Below are 13384 nucleotides of genomic sequence, written 5' to 3'. Positions count from 1 at the left end.
TGTTTCACATGTAGGCATTTTTCTCTGCCCAATGCACCTGAATCTGCCTTCACATCAGTCAGGTTTTTGTAACTGGAAAAAGGCGCTGTTTAAAGATTCTGGGTTTAAGCTCCATTCGAAGGCAGAGCATCATATCAATGCTATGTATGCTTGGAATCAGCATAAAAGGGCTATTGACAGCAACTCATCAATGTTAGATGTCAGAAATGAGGACCGGAAAAAGAAAGTGGAGGAAAACTGTACTGACATTAAAACAATTACAGATGTGCTCCTATTAACTGCCACTCAATATATAGCGCAGAGGTCATCGAGAGTCTAATGACTCTCACAACAAGTGTAATTTTTTGACAATCTTAGAAGAAATAGCAAAGCATGACCCTCTCATAGAGAAAATTATGAATGTGGCAATGCTAAGTACACAAGACACCAAATCCAGAACAAAGTTCTTGAGGGCTTAGCTGAGATGGTACAAATGGAAATATTAAGAGAAGTAAAAGAAAGTGAAGTTTAGTGTAATTGCAGATGAAACCAAATATTTTAAAGAAAAAATAACAAATGTCTTAAGTTGTGAGGTACTATTACAACGGGACCATCCACGAAAGCTTTTTACACTTTCAGTCAGCTGAAAGATAAGATGCAGCAGGTCTCACAAAAATGTTAATTGATTGCCTTGAAAAACATGATCTGGAATACAGAAATAATCTTGTGGGGCAAGGCAATGACGGTGCATCCGTCATGAGCGGAAACCATTCTGGTGTCTGCACGGATTAAAAACAGTGCAATATTAGTATTTTTTTGTGCACTGTAATGCACATTGTTTGAATTTGGTTCTTGTCGATGCTGTAAAATCAGTGCCTGAGGCAGTTCACTGTTTTGCTCTCCTGCAGAAGCTTTATAACTTTGTATCTGGCTCGTACGTTCATCTCAAGTGACTTGTAGTTCAGAAAGAGCTGTATCCACAGCAGCAGCCCAGGGAACTACAGAGACTTACGGATGTAAGGTGGGCATGCAGATACAGTACATGGCATGGCCGTAATCTGAGGGACAGTCTTTCAGCAGTTCTGAGAGTGCTACAGGATATCACACTTGAAAATAGTGGTGATAGATCAGTGGAGGCAAGGGGCCTTCTTTCTCAAATAGATTTACATTTCATATGGCTTTTGGTTACCTTTTGTGAAGTGCTTGGTGATGCTAAATGTCTTTCTGACATGCTCCAATCAAGCTCTCTTGACCTAGCAAGGGCTGTGGATCTAGTAGGTGCCCTTACAGACACATTACAGGACTACAGAAGTGAGGGTTACTTTGGAGAACTATGGAAAGAGGTTGAAGAGATGGCAGAGCATTGCAAAAAAAGTGTACAAACAGTGTGTAAAAGACAGCCTAAAACAAGCTTAAGATTTCACGACTCATTGATGATGAGCACTGTAGGACAGAAAAATAGTGACAAAAGTGATGGTGAGAGCTTCCAAAGAGCGATCATTTATCAGGTGCTTGACAGTCTCACAGATGAGTGGCAGAGGCGTTTTTCAAAGAAGAATTGTGAGATAATGCAAGGGGTCCAGTCTTTCAACCCAAAGAGTACAACATTCTTGAATGAGGAGCCTCAGATTTAGAGGACCTCAAACATGAGTGTCATCAAACCAAGCGGCTTCTTGATAGGAGAGAGAAAAGTGGAAGGGACAGACCGTCTACTCTCCTTGACTTTGTTGTGTTTCTAGAACCTTATAAAGAGGTCTTCCATGAGCTATTTCTACTTTGTAAGATTTCTATTGTTACACCAGTCAGCAGTGCTTCTTGCGAGAGAAGCTTCTCAGCTTTAAAACTGATTAAATCCCACCTTAGTACAACAATGGTTGATGACATGTAAAGTCACCTCAGAATTCTCAGTGTTGAGTCAAGGAGGGCACGCTCCCTCAACATGGATGAGTTTGTGAAACATTTTGCCAGTTCTCACCAGAACTGCAGAATAATGCTGTTTTAAATCTACCTAGGATCATTTGGAACTTAACCGGTCCCTCTGGTCATGGTTAAAACCTGCACTGTGTACTAGCTAGGACACTGACATTCTAAAATGATAATCCAAAGGGTATCATGTCACACAGATTTAATTTGGTCTTGATTAGGCCAATTCCAAAACGTTTCTTTGCTATTAGTTAACATAATATATATGAGCATAAATATGATACTGTAAGTTTGTAATATTGATGGGCACCAAAATTATTTATATTTTTTATGCCTGGCATGTCAAATTGCAGTGTGTTTTTTTGTAAATAAACAATGCAATTTATGTAACACACAAATGCTATCTTATCTCCTTGGTGCTTGAGCTTTATTTTCTTAAAATACTTTGGATGTTCAACACTTATAGACCCAGATTATATATTCATGAAAACAGAGTGACCCAAGTCTCTCCAGTATGTGAGTACTGTGTGTGTGTGTGTGTGTGTGTGTGTGTGTGTGTGTGTGTGTGTGTGTGTGTGTGTGTGTGTGTGTGTGTGTGTGTGTGTGTGTGTGTGTGTGTGTGTGTGTGGTGTGTGTGTGTGTGTGTGTGTGTGTGAGAGAAAGAAAGAAATTGAGCTGCAGTTCTGAGGTAGAGACAGTGACTATTCATAGTATGTTGAATAATTACAGTGAAGTAACCCTTTTGGACCATACTATCACACTATCACCACATTTAAGAACTCCGGGTTAAGTGAATTATCACTTCTACCTCTAATCAGCAATCATAGGATTCATTCATGCTCCTTAGATGCCAGGTTAGGGTTACACACAAATTTTCTGTCATGGTCTATGGACCCCCTGAAGTAGCCTTGGCCAACCCATGTAAAACTCTAGTTCCGGCACTGATGCTGACTGCAGGAATGTCCACCAGAACTGTTGCCAGAGAATGTAATGTTAATTTCTCTACCATAAGCCACCTCCAACGTGGTTTTAAATAATTTGGCAGTAGGTCCAACCAGCTTCACAACTGGCAGACCATGTGTATGGTGTCATGTGGGTGAGCGATTTGCTGATGTCAACGTTGTGATGAGAGTGCTGCATGAAACTACGAACACAATTGCATTTTATCGATGGAAATTTGAATGCACAACAATACAGTGATGAGATCCTGAGGCCCATTGTGAGGCCCATTTTTTTTCAAGGTATCTGTGACCAACAGATGCATATCTATATTCCCAGTCATGTGAAATCCATAGATTAGGATTTAATTCAATTGACTGATTTCCTCATATTAACTGTAACTCAGTAAAATCAATGAAAATGTTGCATTTATATTTTTGTTCAGTATAGTAATGACAGTGATAGATGAGTCAGGCGCGCCAGAAACCTGGATCGCGAGCCTACCACTCCATTTCACACCATGGATGAAAGCACATTTAATTTATTCCCAGTATGGGACCTCCTATGTGTGCAAGCGCCCCCAAAAATGTTGCCTAATCATAGAATGACATACAATCCCTTTTAATTCAATAGGATCTCTGTAGGTGTAGTAGTAAAGATTTGTAATTTAACTTTTAAAATGTATTACCTTATATTCTGGCATAAACACAACCAGTCATGATGTTTTCATCTGATTGTCAAACAGTCACTTCAAATGGCTCCTTTACTAGGCTACACGTTCATCCACTCGCAACATATTTCCAGCCTCCAAACAGTGGTGAATGGAAAGATACATATTTTATACAAAACACCAAAAAGTGTAATAACATTTCGAGATTGTCATTAGGACAGAATGTATTCGTCCACTGCTGTCCGCGCGCATCTCGGTGTCTGCCAATCATCTCTGCCTTGACAAAATGTAAATGTTCTCTTAGAACCACATCGGATTTTGGAGTTTAAGCTATATCACCAGTTAAGTCCATTTGCTCATTTCTCTGACATAAGGTAGCCTAATGATAAGCATAAATAATGGTGCTATAGCCCAGTTGTCTTGACATTTTGTTTGAATGATTGTGACAGGCTCATGTTTTACCGGTATGGCGTACCACCGCTATTTCTTTTGCAGGCGTGCGCCTTCACGCGAAGGGGGAGCTTTTAGGCACAACACCCGGACGCCATACCTGACCGACTATACATTCACCCCCGGCTTCACACCCAAGATTGTGGAAGGCGAGAAAAAACAACTAACCAATGGTTTCCACTAGATAGAACAGCCACAAAGTCAAAATTGCTGTCGTAAAAATGATCGAAAACAAAAATTCGCTTTTTTTGTCTTAATTTAAGGTTAGGTTTAGGCATATGGTTAGCAGTGTGATTTCAGTTAGGTTTTATCAGGTTTTAAGAAGATACTTTGTAGAAATATTTATATTTTTTTACTTTATGGAGTTGGCTGGCTGTGGTTATAACTTCCGGATACTACTTCCGGGTTTATGCCTAGCTAGCTGCATGTGTTTTTAGCATTATGCCGCTCATAGTAATGTGCGGTTTTCCATGTAGTGGCAAAACACGAAGAGCGGTGGAATTACAGGAATACTTTGAACAGAATACAGAAAGAAAGGTTCACATTGTAGGAGATGGAAAGTTGGGAATTGAGAAGAATGTTGTATACGCAGGTATGCTGAGAGTTAGCTGATTAGCTTGCTACAGTTGTTAGCTAGCTAACAGTAGCTAGCTCATATATGCCTTTCAACCACAAGAGGTTGGTGGCACCTTAATTAAGGAGAACAGGCTCGTGGTAATGTTTGTAGCGGAATGGTATCAAATACACGGTTTCCATGTTTTTGATGCCATTCCGTTTCAGACATTGTGAGCTGTCCTCCCCTCAGCATTCTCCACTGCCCAACCACTTTGTTCTGGGCAATGTTGCTGTTGCCATGCATGTAGCCTACACCCTTCTGTACCGACTGTTCCCGAGATTATAGAAATATAATTAATTATAGTTATGTGGTTCTAACTTGCTGTTCTAACATAGCTAACGTATATGCCTCATGCAGCACGACACATCTCCTTCGACAATACTGTTGATCAGGCCTGTGGAATGTTGTCCTACTTCAATGGCTGTGCGAAGCTGCTGGAACACTGTCGTACCCTTCGATCCAGGGCATCCAAAACATGCTCAATGAGTGACATGTCTGAGTATGCAGGCCATGGAAGAACGGACATTTTCAGCTGCATGACAATGCATGGGGCCATGCATTGTCATGCTGAAACATGAGGTGATGGCGGCGAATGGATGGCATGACAATGTGCATTCAAATTGCCATTGATAAAATTGTGTTCATTGTCCGTATATGCCTGCCCATAACCACCATAGGGCAAACCGCTCGCCTACACGATGCTGTCTGCCATCTGCCTGGTTGATACCGGGATAAATCTGTGAAGAACGCACTTCCAGCATGCCAGTGGCCATCAAAGGTTAACATTTGTCCATTGAAGTAGGTTACGACGCCAAACTGCTGTCAGGTCAAGACTCTGAGGATGACGAGCACGCAGAGGATATTCCTATGACAGTTTGTGCAGAATTTCATTGGTTGTGCAAACCCACAGTTTCATCAGCTGTCCGGGTGGCTCGTCTATGACCATCCTGCAGATGAAGAAGCAGGATGTGGAGGTCCTGGGCTGGCGTGGTAACATGCAGTCTGCGGTTGTGATGCCGTTGAACGTACTGCCAAATTTTCTAAAACAATGTTGGAGGCAGCTTATGGTAGAGAAATTAACATTCAATTCTCTGGCACCAACTCTGGTGGACATTCCTGCAATCAGCATGGCAATTGCACGCTCCCTCAACTTGAGACATCTGTGGCGTTGTGTATGACAACTGCACATTTTAGTGGCCTTTTATTGTCCCCATCACAAGGTGCACGTGTGTAAGGATCATGCTGTTTAATCAGCTTCTTGATATGCCTCACCTGTCAGGCGGATGGATTATCTTGATAAAGGAAAAATGCTCACTAACGGGGATGTAAACAAATTTGTGCACAAAATTTGAGAGAAATAAGCTTTTTGTGTGTATGGAACATTTCTGTGATTTTTACTTCAGCTCATGAAACATGTGACCAACACTTGACATGTTGTGTTTATATTTATGTTCAGTCTACAACCAGTTACCACTTCGGACATTTCTGAGTTTCCTAGTTCCAACTAGCACGTGAACGCAGCATGTGCCAATATTTCCCCATAAATTCCTCCCCTTATGTATTAACAACAGTGAAGCAATAGCCAATAAATAGGATATTGATTGTAGTTCCAGCTCACATATTAACATTGTTGATATGTGTCACAGATTCTCAGAATGAGAAAAATGTAAGAGGATCTCTAAGAGCTGAAGCAGAGAGGTGAGTGTACTGCTCATAGATTGTGTAAAGTTGCTGCCTCTATTTCCAGAATCAAATTTGATTTATTTTGAAGTTACAGATAAGAATTCATAAAAAATGTTGCTTTATTGCATTAGGAGAATCAACAAAGAGGATATTGTAATTCTGGATTCATTGAACTATATCAAAGGTAAATGTTCTCCATTTTGTTTTTTATAATTGATTTTGATCGATATTGCAAATAAAAGTGTGTGGGTGGTGCTTTCTACGTATATCACCTAACCTAAACGTCTTTAAATTTGTGTTTCTTCTATTGTAATCCATTAGGTTACAGATATGAACTTTTTTGTCTGATCAAACACACACAGACGCCTCACTGTCTGGTATGTGATATGTTGTTGATGGAAAACATGATTTTAACAGTGGCTGTGCATGATACCCCTTGGGGTAGACTAGCCATTATGGGTGGGTGGAGTTTGCACTCTGTTTCAAATTTAGGAGCACCATGGCGTACAGTGCTTATGTAGTTTATGTGTACGCTACCAATCAAAATATGCTTTCTTTAATTCATGAGATTTGTTTTCTCGGTGACACTGAGATTTACCTCTTAATTGTACCATATTTATTCATGAAGGTTTACTGTTTGACGTCAGCCGAAGTGAGCTCAACATGGAACACAGAAAGGGATGTTGAAGAGCAGTACACTCAGGAGATGTAAGTAGACCAAGTTACTTTCCCTTGGACAATTTTTTTTTTGCTCACAGGATTTATAAGAGCTAAAGACAGTACTGCTCAAAGACCCGCCTTGTTCTCAATGAGTCATTGTATGTCTAAACAACATAGCCATCTCCACATTTTAACAAATTCAGACTACTTTTTGAAAACGTTTTAAGATACCATTGGTGCCTAATTCTTGCTCATGTTGTGTTATTGCCTAAATTGGCAACATTTAATGTATTTCTATTTGGTAGCGAAACACATTGACAAATTGAATAAACAATTGTCTGATGCATTGCACTATAGTGTTTTGTAGTTTACGCAAATTTTCAACACCTGTCCCCAAATAGGTTTTTATGGAAACAAAAGGAAAGAAAGAAATACATAATCAATAAAATAAATCACAATCTCATATCAGTACATTGTATTTGTAACCTTTATTTAACTAAGCAAGTCAGTTAAGAACAAATTCTTAATTACAATGACAGCCTACACCGGCCAAACCCGGACAACGCTGGGCCAATTGTGCGCTGCCCTATGGGACTCCCAATCACGGCCGGTTGTGATACAGCCTGGAATCGAACTAGGGTTGCCAGAGATGCAGTGCCTTAGACCGCTGCGCCACTCAGGAGCCCTGATTTCCAATTACATTTTAGTCATTTACATTATCACAATTATATGCACAATGAAAATGTCATAGGCTTCAATTAGATGCATGAGTGAAATTCCATTTGCTAATGTGACTTGCAGACTCATGATCTTTGGTTCTGCTTTTGCTTTCACAGCCTAGATGCGCTGGTGCTGAGATTTGAAACTCCAGACTCCAGGAACAGATGGGACAGCCCACTTTTCACCATTCAGAAAGAAGACACACTTCCATTTGAAGCCATCTCTGATGCCATCTTCAAAAGGAAGGCACCCCCTCCTAACCAGTCGACACAGAGTGTAAGGAACTTGTTTACATGCATAAATCACAAAGTAATGTTTCTGCATGCAGTTGGTAGTTTCAGGTTTTAGGGGAAGTTTTTCATCCATCTGTTGCAGCAACCACTGTCATCTACAAACTTCTTGTATGAGCTGGACAAAGTCACGCAAGATGTGTTGATGGTGAGCCTGCTGTTTTCTTCTGTTTCTCTGTTTTTCTTTCAGGATCATTTGTTGAATTGATTATTTTTTAATGCACAACATTATTGCTTCAGTTGTGTTATTAAATACTGCCTGCAATGCTGTCTGTTGGAAGAATGTATATTGACTCTTTCTGTTTGTTCCAGGCAATTCTCAACTCCCAGAAGACAAGTGTTCCAGGGGATCTCATTGCTGTTCCAGGAGCTACAGAAAAGATATCCTTTGCCACATTTTGCATGTTGCTCACAAATAACCCCCTCCTTCTAAAATGTATTGTTTATTTGACAGTCTCTCATGGACATATTCTTTTTAATTTAATCACCACCTCACAACAGTCTAGCACCAACAGGGGTTAAAGTCATCTTGTATCAAATAACTGGACCTCTTAGCATGGGGCTGTGGATAAATGGATATCCATCAAAGAGTATCTTTCATTTGATGCAGTTGGTGGTGCAGAAACTGAGTCACCAGAAAGGTCTCGCCATCAAACACATAGGATGTTTGAGACAGGGACCAAATCATTGGAAGCATGGCGACTGGCTTTTATCAGGATTCCGAAGCAGACTCAGAAACCAGTACTTTGTTGTTCCCCCTGCAGCTCACTTTGAACAACATAGCACATGCGAAGTAGTGCTAGTGGAGTCTTGAACTACAAAATGTGAGTTGAATATTGATTGTCTTCAGAGAGATGACGTTTCTTCACAGCCTTCTGAAAGCATATATTCATCTCTTCAAATTGTGGTTTCGGGACATAAAAGGGCCGAAGCCAAATGTATTCGATACCGTAACCTTGCTTTCAGCTCTGACACATCAGAGAATTGTTGTAAACAGTGTTTATCACTGTGTTTCCTTAACCTGATGTCAAACATAGAACTGACCAGAAGTCTAAACATGGCAGAGCTCCGGAAACTACGACGCCAGTTCATCAGCTACACCAAGATGCACCCGACAGAGAATATTGGACACATTGCTAACATGTTTGTACAGTATCTAAACAAGAGTATACATTGATTACTTTATATTTTAACGCCTTTGGTTCAGGTCAATAAAATTAAGGGAATGCTTTGTATGATATGTTTAGAACTTTCATTTTAAGTATCTTTGTGTGTCTCTTAATGTGTTTCAGAGGCTGCATCGAGGTTGCCCTTTTGGTATGAATCAAAATGGATCATATTTAGCTGTTAATGTTTCACAAAATTATATAAGACTGCAAACTTATTACAGAGTAGTCTGGCAGGTTTTTGGGGTAATCTGTAACAGTCGGTCTATTAATTAGTGCAGTATAAATATTCTTTATCCAGTTTATTTTTGTCCTTAGGAGGCTAATGCAAGATGTTTCAATTGGGGTTTTCCCCATTGGTTTAGTATACTAAGCAGTCTTTACACTAAGCAGAGATTAAAGTGACACTGCATGACTGCTCAATTTCTTAGTTTATAATATTTTATATTTGTCAATACGCATTGATTATTGCTTTCATTTCTATACTAGTATAACATTGTGGGTGCAATGTGTAATCCATTAAATTCATAATACAAAAATACAAAACCATACACTGACAGTTAAAGAATCATGGATTAATGTTTATTGAAACATGCACTACCCTGTACAATAGGATGGTCAGGGATTTTGTTAGCTGTTTTCAGTGAGAATACAGCACAATACAAAATGTCAGTTCACTTGTGGCTTCAGTACTCCAAGCAGTGGGTCTGTGGGGATGTGCAATGAATTGGCCTGCGGCTGAATCGAGTTGATGGTCCCTGACGTAAGCAGGATAATTCCATCCTACTGCTGAGACTATTTCGGAGGTGTTTGATGCTTCATCGTTTTAGCCTGACGTGTGACCACTTCCCAAGTTAGGCTTTGCTGCCTGCTAATTGTAACACTTTGTCTTATCAATTACATTAATGTCATCGTATGCCTGCTGATGCTACTGTAATTGCAAAATCAGGAGATTAAGAGAAATAAGGGCTCATTTCAAAGAGTAAAATGTAAATTTTGATGAGAGCAACACTGACATTTATTTTCTTGAATATTCCTAAAGCATTTAGAAAGCTAACATGTTTTCCTTGTGGAGTTCTATTCCATCTCAGTGGTTTCTCATTAATGACCAGCGAGCCCATAGGCTTTGTATCATCACCCTGTGCTTTTCAGATTGCCTTGCCTTTGTTCCTAGGGAGACATTGGAGCAAAATCCACTCTGTCAATTATTCAGACTAAACGCAGATGGTAGTGGACAAGTCTTTGTGCTAACCCAGTCTAAAAAAAAGTCCCCATTCCCTTATAAGTACCTCCCTGACATTAAGGTTTCCGCTCCAGGTCCAACGTGATCTGAAAATGGTGTAGGCTACAGAGTAACAGGATGCCATAATACATTTATTTTATTCTCCTTACCTTATCAATTCATGTAGAGTGGTCTATTTATTTTATTCTCCTTATCAATTCATGTAGAGTGGTCTATTTATTTTATTCTCCTTACCTTATCAATTCATGTAGAGTGGTCCATTTATTTTATTCTCCTTACCAATTCATTATAAGGTGGCAGGTAGCCTAGTGGTTTGAGTGTAGGACTAGTAACCGAAAGGTTGCAAGATCAAATCCTTGAGCTGACAAGGTAAAAATCTGTCCTTCTGCTGCTGAACAAGGCAGTTAACCCACTGTTCCTCATTGAAAATAAGAATTTGTTCTTAACTGATTTGCCTAGTAAAATAAATAAAAGAGTGGAGTCCATTTATTTGGATGCTTTGGAACTGTCTTTTTAGATCACCCAAAGAGCTATGCCAGTTTATATGGCTCTATAAGTTATATCATACTAGATTTTTGGTTTAACCAAGTTCTGTCACATAGCTATGTCTCTAATTGGCTCAATTGTTCTTGTCCTGTACTTCAACCTTGACCCTGGCAAACAAACAGTGGATTTGTTGATTAGAAATCTCCTAAACCCTTCTAACCAGAGGAAAACAGGAACATCCTGACTAAGCTGTACCTCTTCAAAGACCGAAATAATCTTTTATGTAAGAATTAGCACATTTATGCTGCATGGTGTAGAATGTTATTTGCTGAATCAGACTGAACATGCATGACAAAATGTGATTTAAAAAATAGTTTGCTTCCATCCTCTGGGGCAAAAGGTAAACTTGGAGTTTGCTGTATAGTTGTACCCTCCGACTATGTATTACTAAGGACCATTACTTTTGCTCTTATTCTACCCATTATATTGTCATATGATTCATCCATTTAGAAAAACTTTACACGTGTATAAAAGTTTAGTACATTTTAATACAATTGATGTCAGTAAATTACTAATAAAAACAAATAAATTGATTCTAACATGTAAGCATGAGGGTAATCAAAATGATAGTGAATGGTCCTATTTACAGTGAATACACAACTTTTTTCTCAGTTATTTTCCCTGGCAGGATGGCAGTGCCAAATAGCCTGTCCCAGTGGCTGAAGAAAGGTGCATAGTTACTGTTGGGCTTCTGGTGGTGCATGTCATGAGCTGGTGCTCCTCCTAACAGACCAAATGGTACCAGGTGGTTGAGACCCCATGGCAGGTCATAGCCTATGTGGTCCTCCACTGACATCCAGATACTGAAGATGGTGACGCACCAGGTAGTAAAAGGGTGGCATTTCAGCAGGATGGGGTCCAGGTTGCTCCAGAATCCCACGGTTATCAGTTCTGGAATGCTGAGTTGCTGGGTGTTCCAGGAAAAGGGTGCCATGTATTCGTGGTGGATGGCATGGACCCACCGATACAGTTGTGGATGCTTGTGGTGCACAAAGTGCCACATATAGTACTGGGTGTCAAAAAGAAGAAGGGCAGCAAGTCCATCAATGAGAACCTCTACCACAGTTAGAGCACTGGAAGGCAGCACCACTGAAGGCATAAAGCAGGTCTGAGTCAGCACAGCAGGCAGAACAAAGATCAAGTGGTTATACACAGCCCTTCCGAAGCTCTTTGCCATCATCCTCATGGTTGGACGTCTCTCTTGCTGGATCTTGTAGTGGTGAATGGAGGGGACCTTGTCTCCCAGGAGGTCTAGTACAGCAAAGGGGAGACTGGAGAAGAAGTAACTGGAGAAGCAGAGTATGACAGGGAAGAAGGGAGAGGAGATGAGAAAGTAGTGGTTGAAAAGGAAATAGTCCCATAGAGGCTGAAGAAGCCTATCGGAGGATCTGGAGAAGGTAGGAACCTGCAAAGGCAACTGAACCTTGCTGATGTTCAACATCCTGGTTACTCTGGATGCCTGTGGCTGTAATGTGCAGAGAGAAGACATTCTCCCTTTATATAGTGCTGAGCTAAGGACTTGGCTCTCACATCAATGAGACAGCTGTTTTTTTGTTTAAAAAAATTCTGCATACAATTTCAACAATAAGTCCTTTTCTGGTGGATTTTGTTAATCTTCCGGCACACACACAAACCTTTCGACCTTGACCAGTTCCAAGTTAGTGCCTGCAACACTGTCCTCCCACTGGCAGTTTATCCCAACAGGCCAGTTAGTTAATCAGCTCATTCAAAATGGTAAGTCATATTGTACCAGATACAGATATGTTGGTCCCTGCTTGAGTTAATTATACATGCTACCTATCAAGTTCAAACTGAATTGCAAGGCATCTTAATCAGTATAATTTATTTAATTGATAATATCCACAACATTCATTTCTTACATATTTGTATTTCAATTCGAGACCCCCATGGTGACCTATTCATATAAAAATGGTCAATCATAATTTTGATTCTCAATAGCATTAGTTGAGTCCATGAAATCTGTTATTTTCCATCTGTTCATTGGCTATGTGCTCTTAAATTATTTTAGAAGATTAGTGAGTTCATTTAGTCAGATTCCAATCGTATGTAATCTTACTTAATCCTTATGTAGCCTAACCTGATGTAATCTTACCTAATAATCTGTTTGTTGAGCTACCTAATTAAGGTCAAGGAAGCAAACCTGTCACAGCTATTCTATCCAGATGCCATGGTCAAATTCCCAAGATTTTGTCTAGCCTGCCCACCTAAAAGACACAAAAACACAGTTCTGAGTAACAGAACACAGTTGCATCCCACTGGGTAAAAACTGGTTGAATCATCATCGTTTCCACGTCATTTCAACAACAAAAAATTATGTGATGATTAAAAAGGTTCAACCCCTTTTTTTCAATTTTCGCCAAAAATGACATGCCCAAATCTAACTGCCTGTAGCAAGGATATGCATATTCTTGATACCATTTGAAAGGAAACCCTTTGACGTTAGTGGAAATGTGAAATGAATGTAGGAGAATATAACAC

General features: G+C 39.9%; 2 protein-coding genes across 3 annotated transcripts; one reads left to right on the top strand and one right to left on the bottom strand.

Annotated features, from left to right (window-relative positions):
* The first annotated feature begins 4355 nt into the window (after window positions 1-4355).
* On the top strand, window positions 4356-9647 carry kti12 (KTI12 chromatin associated homolog). 2 transcript variants are annotated; one of them, XM_039017548.1, is made up of 10 exons: window positions 4366-4553; window positions 6224-6275; window positions 6392-6444; window positions 6582-6637; window positions 6889-6968; window positions 7757-7916; window positions 8016-8078; window positions 8243-8311; window positions 8964-9073; window positions 9223-9647. In XM_039017548.1, exons 1-10 carry the CDS (start codon window positions 4403-4405, stop codon window positions 9251-9253), a joined length of 825 nt encoding a protein of 274 aa, XP_038873476.1. In that variant the 5' UTR covers window positions 4366-4402; the 3' UTR covers window positions 9254-9647. The 2 variants fall into 2 exon arrangements, with proteins under 2 accessions (XP_038873475.1, XP_038873476.1); XM_039017547.1 differs by having other exon boundaries at window positions 4356-4553; window positions 8964-9647.
* A 1689-nt stretch (window positions 9648-11336) lies between these two features.
* LOC120066274 (cholesterol 25-hydroxylase-like protein 1, member 1) lies at window positions 11337-13343 on the bottom strand. Its single transcript, XM_039017546.1, has one exon. It carries the CDS (start codon window positions 12372-12374, stop codon window positions 11469-11471), a length of 906 nt encoding a protein of 301 aa, XP_038873474.1. The 5' UTR covers window positions 12375-13343; the 3' UTR covers window positions 11337-11468.
* Window positions 13344-13384: the final 41 nt, after the last annotated feature.

Source organism: Salvelinus namaycush, chromosome 21 (genome assembly GCF_016432855.1).
Source record: "Salvelinus namaycush isolate Seneca chromosome 21, SaNama_1.0, whole genome shotgun sequence".
Lineage (NCBI taxonomy): Eukaryota > Metazoa > Chordata > Actinopteri > Salmoniformes > Salmonidae > Salvelinus > Salvelinus namaycush.
This window is presented reverse-complemented; position numbering and strand designations above follow the sequence as displayed.